This window comes from Astatotilapia calliptera, chromosome 10 (assembly GCF_900246225.1).
Source record: "Astatotilapia calliptera chromosome 10, fAstCal1.2, whole genome shotgun sequence".
In the NCBI taxonomy this organism is placed as follows: domain Eukaryota; kingdom Metazoa; phylum Chordata; class Actinopteri; order Cichliformes; family Cichlidae; genus Astatotilapia; species Astatotilapia calliptera.
The window spans coordinates 17,384,004-17,409,707 of NC_039311.1; the positions used below are offsets into that span (position 1 = coordinate 17,384,004).

The 25,704-nt window shown below is 42.8% G+C and overlaps 3 protein-coding genes across 13 annotated transcripts in view; 1 reads left to right on the plus strand and 2 right to left on the minus strand.

The window, feature by feature from the left end:
- The window catches only part of pds5b (PDS5 cohesin associated factor B), a 35,093-nt gene extending 26,530 nt beyond the window's left edge, over positions 1-8,563 (minus strand). Inside the window, exon 1 of the mRNA XM_026181703.1 lies at positions 8,456-8,563. The gene's annotated coding sequence lies outside the window, so the exon portion shown is untranslated. The remainder of the gene's footprint in view (positions 1-8,455) is intronic.
- A 1,281-nt stretch (positions 8,564-9,844) lies between these two features.
- Positions 9,845-11,953, plus strand: zar1l (zygote arrest 1-like). Its single transcript, XM_026181032.1, has 4 exons — positions 9,845-10,504; positions 11,134-11,226; positions 11,294-11,368; positions 11,587-11,953. Exons 1-4 carry the CDS (start codon positions 9,923-9,925, stop codon positions 11,728-11,730), a joined length of 894 nt encoding a protein of 297 aa, XP_026036817.1. The 5' UTR covers positions 9,845-9,922; the 3' UTR covers positions 11,731-11,953.
- A 444-nt stretch (positions 11,954-12,397) lies between these two features.
- The window catches only part of fryb (furry homolog b (Drosophila)), a 57,583-nt gene continuing 44,276 nt past the window's right edge, over positions 12,398-25,704 (minus strand). For 7 of the 11 annotated variants that reach the window (XM_026181029.1, XM_026181024.1, XM_026181020.1 and 4 more), the window contains 14 exons: positions 25,622-25,696; positions 25,255-25,425; positions 25,041-25,049; positions 24,414-24,608; positions 24,170-24,307; positions 23,868-24,082; positions 23,240-23,444; positions 22,919-23,068; positions 22,685-22,783; positions 22,487-22,570; positions 22,103-22,120; positions 21,802-21,912; positions 16,790-17,025; positions 12,398-15,165 (listed from right to left, as the gene is read on the minus strand). In XM_026181029.1, coding sequence (XP_026036814.1) covers positions 14,907-15,165; positions 16,790-17,025; positions 21,802-21,912; positions 22,103-22,120; positions 22,487-22,570; positions 22,685-22,783; positions 22,919-23,068; positions 23,240-23,444; positions 23,868-24,082; positions 24,170-24,307; positions 24,414-24,608; positions 25,041-25,049; positions 25,255-25,425; positions 25,622-25,696 — 1,965 coding nt within the window. In that variant the 3' untranslated portion in view covers positions 12,398-14,906. The remainder of the gene's footprint in view (positions 15,166-16,789; positions 17,026-21,801; positions 21,913-22,102; positions 22,121-22,486; positions 22,571-22,684; positions 22,784-22,918; positions 23,069-23,239; positions 23,445-23,867; positions 24,083-24,169; positions 24,308-24,413; positions 24,609-25,040; positions 25,050-25,254; positions 25,426-25,621; positions 25,697-25,704) is intronic. The other 4 variants (XM_026181025.1, XM_026181022.1, XM_026181023.1 and 1 more) reach the window with 3 other exon arrangements.

Here is a 25,704-nt window from a genome sequence, read left to right on the forward strand (position 1 = left end):
TTTGTTTTCAGTGACCAAAAACGCCGTTTACGTGTGGACGAAAGGTGCAAACGCATAGAAAAATCTAGAGAAAAGTTTATTGTATTTCCAGACTTGCTTTCGGCACAATTTACAGTGCACGCTACTCTGTTTTTTGTCAGACTTGAAATAGCCGAAATACCTTCACGGCGGTACGGTGGCTGGCTGCTTCCCAAACAAATACACATGTGCGGCTTGGCACTTGTGCTGTACGTAACAAGTCATGTGACGTGACGCTGCGGCTGTGATTGGTTCGGCTCTGCGCTACGTAATTTGGATTGGCTGTTCTTTTTTTTTTTTATTTTTTCTATCGAGAAAAAGTTCTATCGCGATACATATCGTTATCGTTCTATCGCCCAGCTCTACGAGCAACCAACTGAATGCATGGGCACCGCTGTGAATAAGAGCTGCATTTTGATCACTTGTGACTTAACCTCTGCAGCATTAGTACGACATGACCCAACAGTTTGCATATATAAAATGCTGATGGCCCTCGCTGCCCCTTTTCTGCCCCCTATCTAATAAAGTCAGAAGCCTGTGACACAATTACTTAAAAATGGTACTCCAGACTATTTCAACTCTTAATGTAACCTGCTTTGGGCCAGGTTTTTCTAGCTAGGCAAAAAGCCAGTCATCTGTAATGTTGAGAACGCAAACTTTAAGCTCGACATACCTCGCTGACTCATTAATTTAGCTTTGCAGTGCTCCCCTGTGGGCACTTCATGACACTCAGTTCTTGTTGTTCTACCCTCCACGACAACACTAATAGCTATAGAGAAAAAAGTGTACATGTGAGAGTACATTGGCATGATTTAGCCAACCCTAATTAGTGGTAATAAGGGTACTAAGTCATAACATCTGTCTTGTTCTTTATAATCTTTGCAGGCTGTTTTTTAAAAACATGTTGTGGCTTAAAGAGAACAGCAGGCTGACATTAACTAACAAAATGTCTGCAGCTCTTGTAGCTTTTGCACAATGTTTAGGCCCAGTGAGCTGCTTGGTTTAAATATATCAAAACCCTGATATTAGAAACTAGAATCCAAGACATGGCAGCTTTCCTCGGTTACAGCTCAGAAATGCTGCTATTAACCAAAACAGTAATTTTCTCCAGACTCACGTCTTGGTCTATTTTCATGTCAGTTTTCTAGCCGTTAACATAAACTCACAAAAACAGCTAACAACGCAGACATGTAAAAATATTTAATAGATGAAGCAGATTAATGTGAATGTAGGTACTTAGCCGAAGATCGTGAGTGCACAGACTCATTTTGCAGTCGTTTACTTTTCCCATTTCAATTCAATTCAATTTCCAGAGAACCATCACAACATAAAGTCCCCTCAGGATAGCAAGATGGTAAATTGTTGCATCACATGTAATAGGAAGCAATTTATAATTTGCTATGCTGTCCAAAGAAACATTGACTAAAGGAGCCAGTATTCAAAGAGTCATATAATGGGTTTCTCAACAACAAACCAAGCAATCTGAAGACGCTTCCTTTGACTTTATGTAACTCGGGTGGGCCATCTTTTATATACAATTATAATTTACATACATCTCATTATTTCCTTATAATTTTAGTTATTTAAAATAAAAATGAATCAAAATCAAACTTGCACATAGTCAGTCATACATCAGTAATGAAATCAGATCAGATGGCGGTTTAAATAATGCAATCAAGTTTCAGAGCGAGTGATAATGATTACCTTTGTGAGTCATATACAAAAACCACACCGCAAAAGCGTCAGTGTTAACACACACAGGTTAGATGTTCTAGCTTGATATTTCTCTGCAACTTTAGTGGCGGCTATGATAATCAGCAGAGGTGTTAGCTGCTCGCTGTTGTGCGTCGCTGTGGAGGAGTTTGTTTGTTAATTTTCTCAGACTCTCCCACATCTCATAATGAAATTTAGCTCCTTACTTGGGGATGTGATTACTTTGTGTCGTGCCCAAGTATCCGCCCCTTTCCGACTCGCCCGCTGGCATGCACTCACACTGTGCTTAATGATCTGGGTATGCTTCAGTTTGTCTCGCACCTAAACTCCTCACACAAAGTCACTGTCGCTTTCAGTCCTAGACAGTGACATTCGTGATTCTCTGCATTTTCAGGTTTAATGGGGCCCTTTTGAATGTGATGACAGACCGTCCAATCACGTGGCTTATAGATTTGTCAACATGGCAAGGTAGCTGTCCCTGAGGAAGCTTTAGAGTTCCATACTTTAGAGCAGTTAGGGCATCACACCGCACTACTATGCCGATGTACAACCTCTTTAAGCAGCCCCCCCCCCAGAAAAAAAAAACAAAAAAAACAGAGCATCACCGAAACGTCACATGCCATGGAGCAAGCAGCCCTCATGCATATCATGGGGCTTTCAGTTTTTGCAACCTTGCATCTGTGGCATCACCACACACTGAAGGAATGAGTGTATGATAATGATCTAACGATTCATCAGAGCAAAAGATTTCCAGATTATACCAAGGGAGACGTTGGAAAGACAAAAAAAATCCCAAAAGACTTTTGTACTCCAGTAATAACACTGATGTGGAGGTTTTGTATGAGTGGTGACACCTCTGCCGCTTAGGAGAATACTGGAGCCAGCCCAGTGCGCCCTCACTGGTGATATAAATGATGACGTCACTACTTGTGTGCACAATGACCACTGCAGCAACCATAATGAGCCCTTAAGCGGTCATACAAAGGTGGCCATTATCTCAATAAGTCAGGTAAGCATGTTAGATCTCCAGAATAACTTACCATTGCAATGCACCCCACTAAGAATTAGACTCTTAATCACCTGATCACACTGAAAACTGGGTAAAAGCTTGACGGTGCTTGGATCAATCCAAATCTTTCTTCATAGCAAAGGCCTCTGGTGTATTCAGGATATGTTAACATAGCAAAAAACCCATGTGCACTTAGTAGTCGTGAAAATGTTACCTGATTTAATGACACACCAACGATCTTGGCCTTCATTTTGCTCACTGTCACATCCACACTATGATGCTATCCTATTGACAAAATCTGTCCATAAAGAGAGATATGGACACCAGCTAAAGGCACATGAGGCACACTTCAAACCCATTGTGAGTTCACCTTAGGGCAGCAAATTACTGTGCTTTCAATTCAGGATATGCAGGCACATGCTGATAACTTGACTGGCAATTTGGACGTGTAATGTCAGGTCACACAAGCCTAGAGACCAGTCTGCAATCACCTGGCAACCACTGGTCATGAAGGAAAGAAAAATGGAGTATCCACTAGGGCTGGGCCATATTATACCGTTCACGGTAATACCGGTATAATGTTAGGCAACGATAGGAAAATGAAATATCGCGATAGAATGGGAGTAAAACGCGCATGCGCAGTGCCTTTGTTTTCATACGCACATGGCCGATTGTTGAGTGAAACAGATGAACCAGAATTGGTTTGTAAAAATGGTGCAACTTCCGTGATGTGGAACTGGTTTGGTGTTTGTCCGTCAGATACACGACAAAGCACATTTTTTTGCAGAACATGCAAGCGGCCGTTGTTATTGTCATATTTGTCGGACTAAGATGCTCTTAAATCTGGGAGTAATCTGGGTCCTAAACTCCGTATACTTCAGGTCAAACAACACTGCAGCATCACTTAAGAGTTAAAAACTGTCTAAATTCTTTCATCTTTAATAAAACGATCAGCATTGCTGCTTTACCAGGTGTAACTATGAAGTTTAACTTCCAGGCATCCATGAAAACTAAAGTTATTACATTTAACGGAGTTAGACGTTAGCAGGAAGCTAGCGGAAGTTAGCTCGCTAGTTTCGCTAGTTACCTAAGCATGATATAGCATGTTCTGACTGAGAGATTTCTGAAAAAAATCAAACGTACAGTTCTGCTATCACTTTCAACATAAATGAAGACAGGAAACTAAACAGCAGTGACGTTTGTAGGGTTACTGAAGTTGGGCTAGCTGGTATATAATGATGTGCTACGTGATCGCTAGGGAAACAGCTATGTTAGCATAACATAAACAGTGAAGCTGGAGGACGAACACTAACACTTTTCCACTTATAAAAGTTAACGTGAAGGTTCTTCATGGTTAGAGACAAATGCAATCGCATGGCAGGATGCTGTAAACGGACCAAACTTCAGTCAGGAGAACAACTGAGATAATCCATCCACAATATGAGGTTAGTCATTAATATACTGCAACAACATAGGAATAGAGCAGCTGCCAGAGAATTCAACATTAATGAATCAATGGTACAGAAGTGGAGGAAGCAAGAAGAATGAGTTTAATAAAGTTTGATTTATCTGACTGCTTTGTTTCGCTTAATGTGCCTTATAATCCCGTGCACCTTATGGTCCGAAAAATACGTACTGCACACTGCAGTTTAATGTTGCAAAGCACCTCTTTTTAACTTCAGTGGATATTATACATGGTTATGCTCAGGATATGTCAGCCCATTTCTACTGGAAATGCCTTTTGGTTAAACTTTCAGCAAGGAATTTGCATTTGCACTGTTACATTTTTATAAAGCTTTAATGTACATAAAAACCAGCTTCTTGTTTAAGTGAAAATAAATGGAAGGTTGTCTTTTTGCGCTAGTAATGTTGTGGAGTTGTATTTTGTCTCGCATCAATTATATCGTCGGTTATATCGTTATCGCAAATTTTCAAATATATATCGTGATAAATATTTTTGGCCATATCGCCCTGCTCTAGTATCCACAACTGGTGAAAACCACCATGCTGCTTTGGTTCCTAGCTGATTCTGCTGTCACTCGTAGTATGCACAGAACACGCCAGCTTGTCTGCAAACACTCGCCAGCTACTCCTCCAGTAGCAGTGATAATGTGAAAACTGCCAAAACTGAGACAGTTTGCCTTCAAAGTACAAACCAGGCCTTTGCAAAACTTGCTGACTGTCGTGCTGAAACAAGTTTTACTCTGAAGGCAAATGCAGTTTTCTTCACACTTTTTCCAAGTTTACTACTGCTCGGCTAGCACATTTGCAGAGATTTTTGGTGCAGCAAAAATCTCTTCTTTGTAACCAATTTCACCCAATAACCACCAGCAACATCCAGGAATTACTCACCAAGCACCAATATGACAGACAGCTGTCAAGCAATGTGCATGACATGGTGTTACAAACTGCTATATGACTGCAGAAACCCAGACTACGGTTGGGTATTCTGAAAAAAGGGATCATATCCCAATCTTAGTTTCTGCAATCCTGTGGTTATGCGTGCATATAGATCTCTATTCAATTCAATGTTATTTATATAGCAACAAATTACAACAACAGGTACTTTATATTGTAAAGTAAAGATCCTACAATAATATCTATTAATACCTCTGCAATATCTCTCTGTAAAAAGGCATCACGTCTGCTCAAAAGTAAAAACTTATTTCACAAACCCCAGTATCCTACTTGGAGCTTTCAAAATATAACCTTTCAATATAATTCGAAGGTTGGTGATTCGATCCCTGGCTGCTCCAGCCTGCATGCCAAAGTATCCTTGAGCAAGCTACTGAACCACAAGTTGCTCTCTCATGCGTTCATTGGAGTGTGAATGTGTCAAAGTGTTAGACAGAAAGCATTTAAGCTTAGTAAAAAACAACAACAACAACAACAACAACAACAAAAAAACGCTCATATAAATGAGTGTGAATGGGTGAATGAGGAAAGTTGTACAAAGTACTTTGAGTGCTCAAGTAGAAAAGAAAAGCACCATAGAAGAACCAGTCCATTTACCATAACAGATAAGTACCTTTTAGTGGGGAAATCTGTACGATTCCTTTGGAAAGTGCACAAAATGCCAAACCGAGATCCTCCTCATCCAACTGCTCACTTCAGCTTCCCTGACAGGCATTTGTTAGGCTGCCCGATCCACAGTTCAGACCAGGCAGCATGAAATTTAGCCAAATGTTTTTTGTTTTACTTGGCTCTAATATTATCTCCTTCTGCTCCTTAAGAAAAAAAAATGTAGTTGTTTTATTCAATACAACTACATAACAAAATACAATTAAAAAAACAAAACACTGCACATATGCAGCTATTAGAAGCCCTGAAAAATGAACAGATTATTTTCTTCTCTCACAACTGAACTGTTTGTTCCTTCAATTTCAGCTACTTTTAACCCCGAAAGAAAAACTGATTTATGAAGCGGCCTCGGTCAGTGGGTCTGCCGTCTGACAAAAGCGCTTGATTTAGAGACCAGACTCCAAAACCTAGTTATGAATCACAACCAAACAGTTTTCTGTAGCTGTAGTTGAGCTTTTACAAAAACACACAGACACACACACAGGACATTGGCAAGCTGCCAGATTGCTTGATTCTGACCTTCTTTTCCACCCACAGCTGCTGCCAAATTTGAGTCCATCCCTCTCTCATTCTGCCACACTGATACACAGTTGAGCTCTGGCAGCCAATCACAGCAGATTATTTCTCAACCTAGGGAGGCTGCGTGGGTACCATCCACCAGGGAACCAGCACTAAATAATCACAAAGGAGCAAGCTGTCCCATACACAACCTCCTGAACATGAGCTACTTTCAGCTTATTACTGGTTTATCACAGTAAAAACACATTTATCCCCCCCACCGAAAGCCTTTCCTGCCCCCCATTAGTTGCTTATGCTCTTCCCACTTTTGTCTTTTAAAGGCAGCTGCCAGCAGAAATGTGAGAACTTTCCATTCTTCGAACCTAATTCGAACTCTGACAGAGACATCCTTGATTTTAACCCCCCTCCCATTTGGGTGATCACAGGGATGAGGGTGAATGTCAGCAAACAGAGAGGGAACCGGACACCGGCCAGCTTTAAGGGCGAACTCGTCAACCTCCGCACGGGCACTCTCACAAAAACAAAGTGATGGAAACTGGCTGAAGAAGGGAAACGCTTTCAAAGAGTTGAGCTTTTCCTCAGATTAAATGAAATGGACAAGTGAAGGCTGAATCACATCTCTACGGGTATTAGGCAGCACACACATCATTACTCCTCTGTATCCATTCACCACAAGGCAACCATCAAAGAGAAACAAACTGAAAATCTTGGTTTTGAAGAGGAAGAGCTTGACTAAACATAATTGAGCTCAGTTTACAATTCAGTTAATGCTTAAAGGAGCACAGCCTGCATTTGATTTTTTAAATAGGGCCAAATTATCTCTTGAAGAAGTGCAAAGCAGCTCCTGATAAATGAGTTCTGCCTGTAGCATTATTTTATTTGCAATTCGCACAAAGAATGAATACATTAAAATCCTATTTGGGATTTTAAATTGTGTTATTTTTAAGAGGATTTTTTTTTAATTTATTTATTTTGTTTGTGTTTGTGTGTGTGTAGAGAAATCCATATGAAACAAATATCTAACCCAGCGTTTCATGGCCATGTAATCAGATATTTTAGACTGCTTACAATCTTTAATCCGCTCATCAAAACGCAATGCTGATGATGAAGCGATTTAAAAACAATAGCAATAATAAAATTAAAAACATATACAGAGATTAGATTTTTCATATACATATATAGACTGATAGCGGTGACATCAGATGCCCTACAGCTCTCTGGAAGCGACTTAGCTGCAAAAATAAATATGTCCTATTTGATCACACGCTACTTTTTCACCCCCAAAGCTTCTATTTGTGTTCATATTTTCATTGTTGCGCAAACTCGTTAAGTAAAAGTCTTTAAAATCTCGAGAAGCCTTAAATACACAATTACCGCTAGAGGATCAGGTCTCTGCAATTTAAAGAAACAAAAAAAAAAAGTAATGCGCCTTTCACTAAAAGCCCGCAATAATGAGCGTCACAACGAAAATACTACGAGATCACTACCAGAGTTAGGCTAATAATTTATTCTCAAGGCCGATTTCACGTGGGTGAGTTTATTACACAGTCGGGAAGCTGTTCGTGAATAGAGGGTATTGTTATTGGTACAGCAGCGTGTTCAGGCCAGGCTGCCTTATTGCTGTTATGTTGACTGTGGCTAATCCATCTAGCTGCTGTTAGCTCGCTAGTATCCACGCTAAAAACTAGCGTGCCGAGCTAGCGTTAGCAGCAGAGCAATCTCAGTGACAGAGGGCGGACTGAGAGTAACGCTGCACCGAACAAAACACACCGGCTAACTACCGTTATATCCATATCAATATCCCGAGCCCGCTCACACAACCAGCCCGACCCCCACTGTCTGTTCGTGCTGCGGGGAGCCCAGTCAGCAGACTACTATTTTACTAGCTAACCATTTTTTTGTTCCGCCGCAGGACCAGGTCAACCAGCGCTGTGAATCGGACAAGGCTGCCGAGAACACAGGCAAGCGAGGCGGGCTCTGCTCCGCCTTTTTTAGCGCTGGAAACCCGGGAGCTCCGCGGATACATCCTGGATCACATCGACTCTGTGGCAACGACGTCCGAAAATATCGCTGCTTTTCAATCAAAACGATTCGCTTCGTTGTGCATTTTCTTACCTGTTACGGTGAATTGTGATAAATCGTGTCCTCCTCTGCAGCTCTCTTCCCCCTCCTAGCTCCAAAATGGCGCCAATATGTATAGATTCAGTGCCCGTGGGTAAAAACCATCGATGGGTGGGTAGCGCCACCTATAGGGCGAGTTCGGGTACTTCTGCTGAGCCCTTCACGTGACGCGCAGAGCGTCTTTTTCAGTTTTTGTTCGTAAAAATTTCCAAAAAGATTTCGAGTATTCAAACACATATAAAATAAAGTTCCTGTAATATATCTAACAGTCCTCGTGAAGCGCACTTTAAAGATAAAAGCAGGTAATTTGCAATAAAAAAACCCCACACTAAATTAATTTAGAGTGGATTTTATTTAGCACAGGCCTATAAAATACACGAACCCTGCCAAATAAAACATTAGTCTTCTTAAACAGAGATTACATTTAATCCCACAGTTTTAAAAATAGAGTTTTAAACATCCAAACGATAATGTTTTGACACTATTCTATAAGGCATTGTTGTCTGTTTTGCATATCAAACGGAAAACCCAGGATTCCGACAGAGCCTGAACTCACCACCAACCCATGATTCAACTAAAGGGGTTTGTGCGTGAAAATGATCGCATGAATATGACAGTAATGGTGCATTTACGTTAATCCTGTGTAAACTGGAATTACAAATATAAATAGTTGCTGCTGAATGGCCCTTCTGGCGTTTTAAGTGCACCCCTACTGTTAGAATATATACCATATAAAGTCATTTATTCACACAGACATTTTAAAAATAAAAATCGCATTTATGGGACAATGCCCATGGGTATTTATTTCTCAATTTCCTTTGTCTGCTAACCTACTCATTCACATTTTTAATACGTCTAACACATTTTTGGCTTTCAAATGATAGATTTTCTGACTTCAGTGGCTTTACTAAAAAAGCAATATTACTGAAGTTATACAACCTTCTTGCCAAGCTAGTTCACATAACGTCCAACTAAAAATAAATAAATAAATAAATAAATAAATAAAGATGTAACTGCATGCCTCATTAATCTCCTGCTTGCTTTGTCTTTCTCCGATGGGTCTCTGGCCAACATGAGCCAGCCCATAGAGGGAGCTCCAATATAACATTTCGGATTTGGATCGTTCAAATAAAGCATCGCGCTTGCTGCAGAAGTGGATTGGGCACAGAGTCTTGTTTCAGCAGAGATTTTCTGTAGTTTTTTGATAAAAACAATTTTAATTTAACTTAAATTTTAAAGATGGCCCCAAAAATGTACCACTACACTTTCAAATGCATAGCCAGCCATTCTTGCTGTAGTCAACAGAGCCTTATTATTAATAAATAATAGAGGGCACCGTATCTCTACCTATATTCGAGCCTGCACGCCGCTGTTCTCAATTAACCAATCAGTGCCTAGAGAAGGTACGCGTAGGCTATAAATCTCACGAGCACGAAGTTGGACTGGTTTCATGGCTCCAGGATGGAGGGGTTCCTGTCCACGTTTCCACCATATAATGTATATGGTAACCCTGTCTGCGCTTCCCCGGCTCAGGTCGGCAACTGGGGCAAGAGAGATGGTCGCTTCATGAACCCCCAGAGCCTCAACTACCTGGAGCTCTACAAGACCCTCCTGTCCCAGGTCAACCCCAGTTTACCCCCTCAGCTCAAGAAGGCGAACACCAAAGAGTGCGGCGTGCAAGTGAACGCCAGGGTGGATAAAATTGTCCAGTGCTCTCTGGGCCCCAAAACGCTGTTTTTCGATGAATTTCCCACTCCCTGCAAGCTCCCCATGAGCCCCGATGCGTCCACACCGGAGGAGAAGGCGCAGTGCCACACGCCGCCAATGAGCAACCTGCGCTTCCTGAGGCCCGTGTCCATCTATTCGCCGGTGTTTGACCGCAGGCTCTTCCTAAAGAAACTCGAAGACTGCGCTGGTGAAGGAGAAGGTGAAGCCGCCGCCGAGCAGGCCACGTCCGAGGCCGATGGGGATCAAAGTGGCGAGGAAGCCCCAGAAGACTCCAAGACAGCTTTCCACCGGTCTCCAAAGGGATCCAACTTTCAGGTGGATGCGTGTGGGGAAATGGCAATGAGCACTGTCTTTAGCTTTCCAATCCACGATGTAACTCAGAAAAGTCCCTCAGTCATCTATGGTTCAAGCCCTCAAACTATAGCCTAATTAGTATGACTGTCATTTAAAACCTATTATCCATCCGAAAATATAGATTCTTTTAGTTAATTGGCAAATGTCATCGTAGGCTCATTTAAATTTGTTCTGATTTTAACTCGGTACTTTTTTTACACTAAAAAACATCTAACGAAACTCGATTTATTTAAGATTTAAGAAGTGTAAAAGATCATAACGTGTTCAAAAATACAAAGAAATAAAGGGCAGTATAAGATACTAATTGCCCAGACTGTTCTGTATTTAGAAAAGATAAAAAAAATGTTTTTAAATTGAAAAACTATCTTGTTTATTAACTACTTTGTAGTATGAATGGTAACGGGGTAGAGCCATTATTAATGGGAAACTCAAAACATATCACGATAGTTAAGTTCAAAATCTATGCACTCACTCACATTCTCCATAAAAGTATCATCAGAATGTTTACAGTCAGTGCAGCCCACAGGGAAAAACCCAGCTGTGGTAAAAAAAGATTTTGTACAAATTTTATTTATCTTTGTTTTTTCCAGTTCCTGGAGCAGAGGTATGGGTTTTTCCACTGCAAAAAGTGCAACATCCGGTGGGAGAGTGCTTATGTATGGTGCATCTCTGGAACGAGTAAGGTTAGTGGTAACGAGCATTGCACAAACAAATGCCTGCTGAGCTAAAATAGAGCGACTGCTTTGGCAGGTGTACTACAAGCAGCTCTGCCGGAAGTGCCAAGTGGGGTTTAACCCCTACAGAGTGGAATCTATCCTGTGCAAGGTACGTGAACTTGTTTTTGAGGAACTTTCGCAAGATGATTTGTTCACTTGGACTTAAAGTGGAGTCGCAGGGTCAGTCAGATTCTGTGTGGGGCATTTAAATAAACTGGATCACATTTCTAAGGCACTATCAGTCTCAGTAAGGCATTCCTTCTGTAGGGATGAGAAAAGCCTGTGCTGTTTCTTATGCTGGTGATGTTCTTTTACACCCCCTGTCAGGGTTGCTCTCAGACTTGCTGCATCTGTGAGAAGAAGCAGAGGCACATTAACATGAAGAAGCCTCACCGTCAGGACCTGTGCTGTCGCTGCAAGGGAATGAAGCTGTCCTGTGACGCCACCTACAGCTTCAAATACATCGTCTAAGTTGCCCGCCGTGAAAGCCTGAGGTTACACCAATAAGGCTGATGTGTAAAGTCATGCCACAAAGAGAAGCTGCCACCGCCCCCAGTAGCAAACTTGAAGAGTCACTCCAATCGCTGCCCTGGTTTGAGCCAACTTTAAAAATTCATTCCCCCTCACTGATCCTGGTACCTAACATGAAAACTATTTTTGTATGAAGAAATAAACACTGCACCTTAAAAGTTGAGATTCCTGAATGTATACATACACTATGAAGTCAAAATGGAAATGATGGGGTGCTTGCCTATTATACACAGTAGACTATGTTACTCTACTGCAATGATACAATGTTCTCCCATACAAACTGATGGCACAATTTCTAAATTACTCCAAGCTTCTTTTTTTAACAATACTAGCGTGTCTAGCTAAAAATGTTCAGATTTCAAGCTGTTAAGATCAGGAGAAAGAGGATTAGAAATGAATATACCTGAAGGACCATTCAGGTTGAGCATTTTGGAGACACAGTGAAGCAAAGCTGAGAGGGTTTGGACATTTGTAGAGGAGGGATGTTAAAGATGGAGCTGCCAGGAAGGAGGAAGACTGCAGAGAACATTGATAGATGTAGGAAGAGGGCAGAGCCCCTTGAATACAATTAGTTTTTCAGTCATTTATAAAGCACCAAAAGACAACATAAGTTATAGGTCTTTACTTTAACAACTTTTACAGAGCTTCAACTCAAAACAACTTCACAAAGGCTGTGAAAATATTTACAAGGTGAAAAAACAACTACTGTCTTCATCTAAAAAGCTTTAAAAATGTGCAACTTCTTGTTTGGCATGCAAACACATTCTCCCACACACAGGAAAAAGAAAAACATACCCGCGTGAGCTTGTGGCTCCCTTTTGTACCTCATACAAACGTATCTTTCAGATAAAATTATCTTGTTAATAAATATTTCAAACACTCCATACAGTAAACAGAAAATGCATGCATGGCAGTTTGATTTGAGAGAACAAACATCATCATAAAACTTAAGTCAAATAAGTGTCGTTTCATATCTGATCAGATATAAATAGGAAAAGAAGACATTTGTACAGCAACAGCAAAATGATTGCTTGATCCGAACCAAGGGAGAGTCTCTCACACACACACAAAAAGGCTGACAACGACGAGTTCAGATTCAGTAGTGTGTAGCGTGGGTTTCATTTCGCACATCTACAATGAGTGCAGAATGTCAGCATTTCCCTTACGTGTAAGGTAACTACAAACCACACAAACATATCCTACTATGGTTGTGTGACAGTAACGATTAGCAGTATACAGACGGGCAAATACTTGACTGTGTACATGCGCCATCTTCTCTGCATGTGAACACCAAGTCGACAGAAATATAGTGTTTACGCTCACTAAAGATGCTACAGCTAGCCACGGAGGGGTGCACGCCACGCACGGATAATGGCATGATTACTCTACCAATGTTTACAACAGTAGTCAGGGGACAAGTTGATTCACTGATACAGAATATCAATAATAGAAACAGGCCAAAGAGCAGCGTAAAGAAATGCGCTTGAATATTCTGCATCTGCTCTGTCAGCAAGTCTTTCAATCAGGCTGAGGTCAGACGTCTGGGCCAAGCGAAAAGGACAGGACGGGAGCGTACAGTAGAAAGCATTCAGCTGGGTCATGCATTGCACAGTTTCCTCCAGAGGAGGCCTCAGAACAGTAGAGACAAAATCACTCCAGCATTTGGCTTTTCCTTCTTAATAAAAGTGACAGCCTTTTTCTCTCACAGTAACAAAACATACATGATCTCCTTTCTACAACATTTAGAAAAAACGTATAACAAAACTCCACAGAGGAAACTTCTTCCAGTGATGCTACGTAGTGTCACGGCTCATTTCCTCACTGTCTCTTTCATCCTTCCTGAAGGAGGCAGCAAGTGTCAAGCATGTCTAAAAGTTCCTCTGGGAAGCCAGTTTAAGTCCAAGCTAAAAGCCTTCACAGGTCCTCGGAGTGCAGCACAGATTAGATGCTGAATTATGACCGTCAAGCGGGACTTAAACAAGGAGGTACATTATTTTTCACGACATCTAGCTTTAGAAGCAAAGCCTGCGCTTGTATATAATCACATCAGGTCATTCTTATCAGCAGGCAGCAATCTGTAGTATCCAGAGATAAATCCCATTATACATGGGATATGATTCCCTGTCCTTAAACATTTAAAGTGTCCAGTTATTTCTGGTATGTCATTGTCTACTTTTCAGATGCAAAGACCTGATGTTGGATCGTTAGGTCCTCTGGCGTGGTAACTTTAAAGTCTCAGGTTTGGACATCTGACGGTTCAGTATTCAGGAGCCCCCCTACTGTCAGTAAGGGCAGGGCAGCTTGTCCCACCTTCCCCAGGTAGCGAGTCAAAGGCGTAGCAGCACCGCCGAAGGAGCAACAACAACCCCAAGCTGCAGCCTCTCCTGGGCCGGTGGGACAGGGAGGGGGTGGTGGGGGAGGGGGAAGAGATGAACTCGATGAAGGGCTGTGAGTTAAGACCGTGTCACGGCCCGGGTGCAGAATCGAGGACGGGCTTGAGTGTTTGTACGGAGAGCATGGGAAATGGGGAAGATGAGAGCCCCGGGAAGAAATGGGCGATGGGTTCGTGTAAGAGTGTGTGAGCAAGGTGGGCGCTGAGGCCACAGTTGGGAGAGAGCTGGATGTGAGAGATGATATCGGGTGTTTGCTGCAGTGGAAATGTGATTGCGGTAAACTGCATGATGGATGTACTCTGATAGGATAATAAAGGCTTGCGTTCTCATCTAGATAACGTCTCTTTGGCTCTTGTGTGAGCGGCAGTGTAAAATGTGATTGGCCTGGCGTGTTGGAGCTATGAGCAGAGAACAGGTCGGGGGGTTTGGGAAAATTAAGTAAAGAGGTCTCAGAGTTTGCAGTGGATGAGGATGAAGAGTGGAATGAAAGGTTTAATTCAGGTTCTAGTGCTGGGCAGGGTGGTAAGTGGGTATCTGCCTGGAGCTGTGAATCTGGGGCAGCAGACACATAGGAGGCGGCAGGGGCCAGGTATGTGGGTGCTGGGCCCCCTCTGTAAGAGCAGGCTGAGAGGATTGCAGAGGTTGTCTTGGAAGGGTCAATGGCTGCAGTGATGGAGGGAGTAAAGGTGGAGAAGGAGGGGGTGGGGGGCTCCTGAAGTCCTGTCAGAGACTGGTCGCGGAGGCACTTGAATCGGGGAGGTAAGTTGTGACGACCCGGTAACCCTGGGCGTGGCGGATCATGTCGCAGATTTCCCCGTTGAGCTCCAGCAGCTTGGAGCAGATCAGACTGAGGTCCTGCCGGGAACCGACCAGGGCGATTGTGCCCGTCTGGCCCAACGTTTGGTGACGGAAGTAGACGTTGAGCAGCGTCTGAACCTCACTCTCTGAGCTTCCGCCAAACACTCCGTTGGGCCACTGCCTCCTGAAATGGACACAAAAAGTATTATAATTATTACAGGTAGATATAAAGAGACATACTTTCTATATTCAATATTCAATGTAGCTTGATTCATTGGATCAAGCTACAAAGTATAAATACACAATTAATATATTCAACTTGATAAAATGTGTCCATAAGTACAGGAATGCCACTAGACCCACATCTATACCTTGCCAAATAACACCATATAGAATAAACTACGCAAGTAATTTTTCAGTTCGAACTCTTGCCTAAATATTCTGTAATTTATACAGATGCTATTGTTAAACATATCAGGTCTATCAATTTTGCCTCAGGATATTCTCATCTTAACAGCTGCTTTTATATAGCGGTCATTCACCACTCCGGTATATCCCCATAAATAAGAAAATCCCGTATAATCAAATATTTGTTTTAACTTCCCTAACCGTAACTTCAAAACACCTTTATCATATTGATTCTTTGGAAAAATAGACATTAAAAGTACAATTTATTCCTATTTCCATTCGATAATCTAAACCTAAAACCAATCATCCTACATTTAACTTTATCTTTATCAACTTAAATCTCCCCACTTCTTGATCTCAATAAGTCAAATGATAGGGTGAGGCAAGGTCTAAAAATGGTTTCACCCGAAGCTTACGCTGATAATGGACCACACCCTTTTTTTCACACCTTGGATCATGTGATGAGCCACATGAGCAATAGTGGGTCAACGACCCTCTTACGGGGCAATCCCCTCTAGGGCTTAAAATCTGGAAGTCTTCATCATTTGGTCTTAGAACTGAAGAAGCTTCTTGGATGAGAGGTGAAACATCTTCAAGACATTTAAAGAAGTTCAGTTGCTTTTCATTCCAAGCTCCTTAGAACAGGGGTGTCAAACTCAAATACACAGTGGGCCAAAATTCAAAACTGGAACAAAGTCGCGGGCTAACATTAATATTTACTGAAAAAAAAATCTTCCTCCAGATTTAAGAATGAATCTCTTCTTATGGACTCAAACAAGTTTTGCAGGAAAAATGAATATGGAACAAGCAAAGCTTAATACTAAACAATATATATATTAGCTGTATAATACCAGTAGGCCAGCTCTAATAATAATTTGGTATGGCTTCGCAGGCCAAATGTAATTAGGCTGTGGGCCAAATTTGGCCCGCGGGCCAGAGTTTGACACCTATGCCTTAGATCCTCCTCTACTTGTATTACAGGATTTCCAAATTTAAAGCCACAGAACTGTCCTACTTTACCTCATGCAAACATTACAATTTTACTTTCATTAGGATTTACACTTTCCTGTCTACACAACATCTTTCTACTCCATCTAAAGCCATCTGAAGCTCTGATTCTGTCAATACTACAATATCATCTGCGTACAGAAGCACAAGAGAGATAGATAGACCTCAACATCTCCCAAGCTTAAGTTTCTCAGCCAGGAATGACAGCCCTTTATAATGTCTACTTATTATATACTTCAAAATCATTTGTAAAGATTGGAGAAAGTGATGGGGACACAGTGTGTTCACATGGTCATTTTTTGGATCATTTGTTCTTTTACGTTGAGACAAAATAATAAAATCATTAAATCCCAGGATACACTCATGTATGCTGATGGCCTCGTGCTGCTCACCTGCATTCCTGGATGTAGCGCACGGCTTTGGTGAACTCATGGTTCCTAAGGCACTCCAGTATGGCCTGCACCGCTGCCTCTGAGGTGGGGAAGCTGGGCACAACCATGGCTGCCACCTGGGTGGCGTGTGAGTGAGTGTGGGCCAAGTGTTTGTGTTCCAAGTCGCTGGCTACGGCTGCCTCTGCTGCCTGCAGGCTGCTCTTCAGATCAGTAAGCTCTCGAGACATGTTCAGCAGCTAAGAGGTGGAGGGACAACAGATGGTGGTGGGTGAGTGTGTATGTGAAATTTATGTCTATATTAAAAGATTAAATGCTCAAGATCAAGTCTGCAGTGTAGCAGGGTTTTTCTAAGGGTCAACATCATTTTAATTTAACTAGTAAACCATACATATACTTATAAAAGCATATGTCTATTTAATAGGGGTGCAATGATACTCGTATCGATATTGAACCGTTTGATACAGTGCTTTCGGTTCGGTACGCATATGTATGAACAGTACAAAATTTGTAATTTATTTTATCAACTTTCCTTCTGACGATGCTGTCTGTGTTGAGCGCTCAGTGAATCTGCGTTGGACTACTTCGCCTAGGCTGCACTGTCGAGCGCAGATCCACTGAGAGTTCAACACAGACAGCATCTCAGAAGGAAGAGCGCAGGGCAAGCTAGCGAGACAGAAGCTCTCCTTGCAACATGGCAAATTGAACCTCCCCCACCCTCATTCAGATCTGGCGTTTGGAATTATTTTGGTTTTCATGTGACATATGACCCTGAAGGTAAGTGCGTCATGGACTAAAGTAAAACAGTATGTTGGATGTGCCACGCAATGCTCAATTACATGGGTGGGAACTAGTGTGTTAGCGCAGTTAGCTCGTTAACGTGTGGCCGTCTAGCCCCATGCATGCGGCGATCAGGGGTAGCTCATTAACGGAGATTTGCCGTGTTGTGGCGTTAACGCTGACAGCACTAGTGGGAACACAACGAATATGACTGCACATTTACGCCAACGTCATCCTAGTGCAAAGACAAAAACAACAAGCATGCATGCTACAAACTTTACCCGAGTCATTTAGACAGCCGTTAGCACATGATTCTCCTTATGGGGACCTGATATGTTTAATATTGTGGCGAGCTCAGACAAGGTGGAGACGGAGGTGTCGTTTGGTCTTACTTCCCGTGAGCTAGCCAGGGAGCACAGCCGTTTATCGACATCTGCAGAAGAACACTGCCACTAGCTAACTGCTCAGCGCGGCAACCGCACAGCAACAACACACAGAGCGCCCTCTGACCCCGGAAGGACACACCGTCGCAGCGAGAAGGCGTCACCCGTCACTATGGCAACATAAACAAAACATAACTGTATAAACAGACCCCCGAACAGCCCTGACCCGCTACATAGCCCCCACCTAAGGGGTCAGTCGTCCCCGACGACCCCATTACCCCACACAAAGTCCTGCAAATGTCCAGGTGCCTTCTTTTGGCGCACCGGCCGGTCACAACCGGTGGGGGAAAAGTCACTCGGGTCAGAACATGGGGTGCCACCATCATCCCACTTCTGACAGCAATGTGGCGAGCTCAGACAAGGAGGAGACGGAGGTGTCGTTGGGTCTTGTTTCCCGTGAGCTAGCCAGGGAGCACAGCCGTTTATTGACATCTGCAGAAGAACACTGCCGCTAGCTAACGGCTCAGCGCGGCAACCGCACAGCAACAACAACACACAGGGGGCCCTCTGACCCCGGAAGGACACACCGTTGCAGCGAGAGGGCGTCACCCGTCACTATGGCAACATAAACAAAACATAACTGTACAAACAGAACCCCGAACAGCCCTGACCCGCTACAATATGCTGCTGAGAATATAACCCAGAAGAAGCGTATAGTATAGCTTTTATTTTGGAAAGAGCCATTTCTCTGTAATAAACTCTCTTTTCCAAAGATGAGTGATTCCTCAATCAGATACAGGGCTTGCAAAATCGCTAGCCCCGGGACGTCCCGGGGCTAGCGATCTTTTCCAGTCGGGCTACCAAAATCTATCTCTGCCCTGCCCCTCGGGCTATTGTAGGAAGGAAAAATATATGTCAATGCTTTTGCATTCTTTCGGAAATGTAGCTGGGTAATTATGTCATTGGCATCGGTGAGCCACTGTCAATATGTGACATTGAAATCGCGTTTGAATTTGCGCTTGTGTTTTGCTTTCACTTTGCAAATGTCCAGGTGCCTTCTTTTGGCGCACCGGCCGGTCACGACCGGCGGGGGAAAAGTCACTCGGGTCAGAACATGGGGTGCCACCATCATCCCACTTCTGACAACAATGTGGCGAGCTCAGACAAGGGGGAGACGGAGGTGTCGTTTGGTCTTACTTCCCGTGAGCTAGCCAGGGAGCACAGCCGTTTATTGACATCTGCAGAAGAACACTGCCGCTAGCTAACTGCTCAGCGCGGCAACCGCACAGCAACAACACACAGAGCGCCCTCTGACCCCGGAAGGACACACCGTCGCAGCGAGAAGGCGTCACCCGTCACTATGGCAACATAAACAAAACATAACTGTATAAACAGACCCCCGAACAGCCCTGACCCGCTACATAGCCCCCACCTAAGGGGTCAGTCGTCCCCGACGACCCCATTACCCCACACAAAGTCCTGCAAATGTCCAGGTGCCTTCTTTTGGCGCACCGGCCGGTCACGACCGGTGGGGGAAAAGTCACTCGGGTCAGAACATGGGGTGCCACCATCATCCCACTTCTGACAGCAATGTGGCGAGCTCAGACAGGGAGGAGACGGAGGTGTCGTTTGGTCTTGTTTCCCGTGAGCTAGCCAGGGAGCACAGCCGTTTATTGACATCTGCAGAAGAACACTGCCGCTAGCTAACGGCTCAGCGCGGCAACCGCACAGCAACAACAACAACAACACACAGGGCGCCCTCTGACCCCGGAAGGACACACCGTCGCAGCGAGAGGGCGTCACCCGTCACTATGGCAACATAAACAAAACATAACTGTACAAACAGAACCCCGAACAGCCCTGACCCGCTACAATATGCTGCTGAGAATATAACCCAGAAGAAGCGTATAGTATAGCTTTTATTTTGGAAAGAGCCATTTCTCTGTAATAAACTCTCTTTTCCAAAGATGAGTGATTCCTCAATCAGATACAGGGCTTGCAAAATCGCTAGCCCGACGTCCCGGGGCTAGCGATCTTTTCCAGTCGGGCTACCAAAATCTATCTCTGCCCTGCCCCTCGGGCTATTGTAGGAAGGAAAAATATATGTCAATGCTTTTGCATTCTTTCGGAAATGTAGCTGGGTAATTATGTCATTGGCATCGGTGAGCCACTGTCAATATGTGACATTGAAATCGCGTTTGAATTTGCGCTTGTGTTTTGCTTTCACTTTGCAAATGTCCAGGTGCCTTCTTTTGGCGCACCGGCCGGTCACGACCGGCGGGGGAAAAGTCACTCGGGTCAGAACATGGGGTGCCACCATCATCCCACTTCTGACAACAATGTGGCGAGCTCAGACAAGGGGGAGACGGAGGTGTCGTTTGGTCTTACTTCCCGTGAGCTAGCCAGGGAGCACAGCCGTTTATTGACATCTGCAGAAGAACACTGCCGCTAGCTAACTGCTCAGCGTGGCAACCGCACAGCAACAACAACACACAGGGCGCCCTCTGACCCCGGAAGGACACACCGTTGCAGCGAGAGGGCGTCACCCGCCACTATGGCAACATAAACAAAACATAACTGTACAAACAGAACCACGAACAGCCCTGACCCGCTACAATATGCTGCTGAGAATATAGCCCAGAAGAAGCGTATAGTATAGCTTTTATTTTGGAAAGAGCCATTTCTCTGTAATAAACTCTCTTTTCCAAAGATGAGTGATTCCTCAATCAGATACAGGGCTCGCAAAATCGCTAGCCCGACGCCCCGGGGCTAGCGATTTTTCCAGTCGGGCTACCAAAATCTATCTCTGCCCTGCCCGTCGGGCTATTGTAGGAAGGAAAAATATATGTCAATGCTTTTGCATTCTTTCGGAAATGTAGCTGGGCTGTAGCTGGAAATGTAGCTGGCCATTTGCTTCAAAAAGCAAATGGCCTAGATCTTGGTTCCACTTGCCTCTTCAGTGGAAATTTCAAATTCAGGATCTGACACAGACTGATTCATGTCCTACACAGTTCTTACAAGTTCATAGAAATTTCTGTTCAATTAGAACCAAGTATTTGAGTTGATGATTGTAATTTTTATACAATGTTGTAATTTGTTTTTCAACAATTTTTTGATTAATGTTTTGTTTCCTTTACAATATTATACATTAAAGTATAATATTGTAAAGGAAACAAAACAGGAAACAAAACATCAATCAAAAAATTGCTCTCTTTTTTATTCGGGCTACTTACATTTATTTTGGGTTACCAAAAACTGAAGAGTCCCTGCCCGAAGGGCTACCAGGGATTTTGAAATTTTGAGAACCCTGAGATATATTTATTTTTTTAATTACTTTTGTTTCAGCAACATTAAATTTAAAAACTGTACTTTTGAGTTAAAATATATATTTATAATTTTAATAAATGACAAATTAAAAAGGCATGAACATTTTTTTTGTATCGAAAAAATATCGAACCGTGACACCAAAGTATCGAACTGAACCGAACCGTGAATTTTGTGTATCGTTGCACCCCTACTATTTAAATAAAAATAATGTGGCTCTATATATCATAGACATTTTTCTTAGAATGTTCCTTATCATACAGCTGGATGATACAAGGAAAGACCAAGTCACAAGGGGAAATTGCCCTAGTTGATATCAATCACACTGACCTAGAAAACCTCAAATTTGATGGACATTTAATGTTTAACTAATACATTTAGAACAACAACAGTCATGCAGATCTTGGTATTTAATGTGTTTGATTGTGAATTACTTGGACTCTGAATCCTCTCACATAGACATAAGGGAACCAGCATGTTCCTCTGTTAGCCTGCAAGTCACACTTAATGAAGAATGATTTGACTCACCTCAGGCACAGAGCTTATTGCATGAACTTGACCAATGAGCGAGCAGTAGGACTGGAACAGAAGGAGGAGCTGAAAGTGAAGCTTGTAAAGCCTCTGACAAAGCTCCAGTTGCTGGAAGACACAAGTGACAAAAAAAAGCTAAGATTTATCAGAAGCAGAGATCACAAACAATCACAATCACAAATTGTTGTAAGCACATGCAAAGGAATACAAACACGTGACAACAAAACTGACTGATTCAGTTGTGCAAAGTTAATTAAGCAGTTTAAGAGGAATCTAGAGTGAAGTGAAGAGAACTTACTGCAAGAGACTCCATTTGCTAGACAGCGAGAGAGCATGTTAGGGCATCAAGAGTGAAGTGAGAGGAAGACAAAGTATCAATCAAACACATGCACAGCAAGTTAAAAATCCTGACTGTTTACAGCCAGGCTGCCAAGAATTAATCAACACTGTAGAGAAAAAACAGCAACTTTAAACTTAACGACTCCGGCACGGAAAAGAAATTTCAGGAGGATATAACGATATAGAGACAGAGCCAGCGTGCAAAGAGGGCAAACATTTCAATCCACAGAGAAAGAAAGCCATTAATACAACACAAAGATTAAGCTACATAGACTGAATCAATTTGCCAGTAAAAATCTGTGCTTTCATTGGTACAGTAAATAATAAATAAAGTTGTTTGTACCTTCTCCTCTGAATCTCCAGGTTGGCAGGTAACCACACTGTCACCAGGACATCTGGGAAATGTGTCCTTACAGTTCCTGAGCCACTGAAAGACAATAAACGGAAAACTTCATTGGAAAGAGGAGTGGACAGAAGAAAAGGTGGTAAATATTTTATCTGGCACACATTTGAAGGAGGAAATAAGTAAACGTGCACTTACCAATACAGCAGCCTCCTCTTTGGTGTTGTAAGTATCCAGGTACTCTTGCAGCTCCAGTGCACTGAACTTCATCTTTTCGAGGAGGCCGTAGGACATGATCTATACAGACCAACAAGAAGAAAGGAGCAGTAAAAATGAGCTCAGTATTAGATTTGTCTTTGGGGTTTTTAGACTCCCATAGACTGAAGCAGCTACAATACTGTGATCAGCAAGAAGCCTGCCAACTGTACTCACCGTGTCAGCATCAATGTAAATGGTAGGACAATCTGAGCATGTGGTGAGCATCTGTGAGGACCTGAGAAACTTTGATCCAATGCCTCTTAATCCCTCGCCAAGATAAGTGGCAACATCTTTTGTTAAGGTGCAGAATTTTCCCTGGATGTTCTGGAAAAAGACACTGTACTGTAATTCATGCTAATGGAAGAGATATAATATATTATTATACATAATATGAGTGATAGCTTGAAAAAAATGGGTGTACAAAAAACAAGAAATACAAACATAAAAAACAAAACAAAAAAAAAACCCCTAAAGGTAATCCTTCATGTGATGTACCTTAAAGAGTGATGAGAAGACCTGAAATGTGTAGACAGCACATGACCCATCTGAGTCTGTTACAAGCTGGTTGATGTGGCAGCGCCATGCCTCCTCGGCATCGTCACACACCGTGGGTTGGAACGCTGCCAAGATGGCGGAAAAAAATGGAGAGGGGGGAGGAGGAAACCCAAGGTCCTCCAAATCATCAACATCATCACGCAAGCTTTAACAACAGAGATGAGAAAGAAGTGAGTCTGTGCTGTTTGCACCCAGTACGATAAGTATTTGAAAAATGTATCTAACAGGGTTTAATAATATCTCAAAAATGTTAAAAATAGGCAAAACATCCATGAATAATGTCCCATTAGGTTTTTTCTGGCTTAGTAGTTACGCTTTGGGAGTCATTTTCTGTTGCACTATTAAACAAAATCTACATTTTCTGCCATTTTTGGTCATTATCAGAGTTTCTATTGTTGATCAAACGCAACAAAACTGGTGATTTTCCTTTGGCTTGAGCGAAAACTTCTTTCAGTGTGCCACCAAAAGTTTTTACGGTAGGAAAAACCCTGACAGAGACTCTGGCAACAATCCAGCAGTGTATTCAGCATGCAGGGATTAATATTTAAATCCTGTCTTTCAAACTTACCTGGGCAGACAGTTTGGGTCTAGAAAATCCAGTGGAGGCTGGCAATAGTCTGGGTTAAGACCACGGTCCAGATTTGGCAGCTGATTTTGAGGTTGCCCCGGCAAATCCAGAGTGAAGCTCTCTCCACAGTCGGAGCCGGGGGGGAGCTCGTTGACACTCAGCGACAGTTCATCATCCTGGGCCTGAGTGTCCTCGTCCTCACCACACACCCTCACCTGAGAAAACAAAAGCATTACATTTTTGATGTTTCAAAATGTATCTAGGCAAACAACACATCCACGTCCAAGTCTATTATTTCTCACATGTAGACCAATGTGATCGTCATGGAGAGCTCCCTGGCTCGGGGTGGTGGCGTTGAGGGACTGGGGGTCAGCAGATGTGTCGTATGAAGTAGACAGAGAATCGGTGTGATTGGTTTCCTCTGATGGAGACGGGTTGGTCTGGAACAGGGAGGCAAATCATGAATGTTGACTCAGGAAAAATAATAAGCCTTTTAAGGCTTCAGAGGATTTTTAATGTGTTGATTCAGCAGCTAAGGCTACACACAAGCTGAGAATGGGAGAGGCTCTGGCTAGTTGAAGACTCCTCTTCCTCTGATGACTCGTCTGAATCGTGAGGGTCTTCGTGACCCAGACTGGGGGTACTGCCTGAGTGCTGGCTCTCCTCCAGCAGGTCGCGCAGCTCTGTGCTGTCCAGAGATCGCCGGCGCACACCCCAGTTAAAGTTATCGACAGTCTCACCCTAGATTTAAAAAAACACAACAACAACAAACACACACATACATGTTGGAAGACATGGACACAATGAACGGTAGAAGTAAAATCCCTGTGATGAAGGGAACATTTTTACTTTAATCTCTCAAAACACAAAATAATTGCTTTAGTTACAAGAACAAGATGCAAGATGGACTGTTATTCATGGCATGAATATATGATTATATGTTGGAAAGGTTGTTTTCAGCCTGTAAAATTATCTTTTATAATAACTATAACATATTTATCTCTATTTAAAAAATAGCAGTGCTGTCATAAATGTCGTTCTGCAATCAAGCCGTGAGAGCAAAATGAAGCACAAAGAGGATTTTGTTTTTACGTTCCAGATCAAAACAAAAGAGGCAGGAACACCAAAGAGCTGATGAAGGCTAATGTTAAGTACTCAATGTGAGGGACTTACCTGGAGCTCCTAGGCAGCGAGGGGAAGAAAGAGAGAGACAGAGTTAGAGAGAAAGAGATGAGGTGGGAGGACAGAGAAATACTTTTCAAATATGTTGAAGAAAGACAGGTGGATAAGTTGAAAGACACAGTAAAGGTAAAATGAAAGAAAGGACCACTGTGTCAGCATAAATCAAATGAACACAGGTGAAATACAGTATTATTGTGACTCTCACCTCTCCATCCTCCAGCTCCACATCCAGGAAGTCAAAGTCTCTGAAAACCCTAAACTGCTGCTCACTGGCGGTGTCATCTAATGTGTCCTCTCTGGTACCACCGTCCTCAGATGACACGCCGCTCTCCCGCACCTCCATCATGTCCAAGTCACCACAGGATGAGAAGATCACCTGACAAGAAGACAGAAACAGGTTTTTAGACTTGTCAGAGGCAATTAGTGAAGCCATCTTAATAACAGAAACATCCCCAGAAAACTTTAGAGGTTTTACTCCCTCTACAAAATAGAAACAAAAAAAACAGAAATACAAGCTTGAATTTTGTTGACTGTGTACATAAAGAACAAGTACAACAAGGAAGTTAGCTTACAGATGGGTTCTTGGTAAGTCCAACTTCTTGTCCACATAGAGACAAAACGCTCACCAGCTTCTCTCTGGTTCTTTTCTGCATGT

Bases quoted from the DNA above. Each gene is read 5' to 3' on its own strand.
- zar1l (XM_026181032.1), top strand. From the start codon at position 9,923: ATGGAGGGGTTCCTGTCCACGTTTCCACCATATAATGTATATGGTAAC. The intron at 11,227-11,293 runs GTTAGTGGTAAC...CTGCTTTGGCAG, and splicing joins GCATCTCTGGAACGAGTAAG to GTGTACTACAAGCAGCTCTG. The intron at 11,369-11,586 runs GTACGTGAACTT...ACCCCCTGTCAG, and splicing joins TGGAATCTATCCTGTGCAAG to GGTTGCTCTCAGACTTGCTG.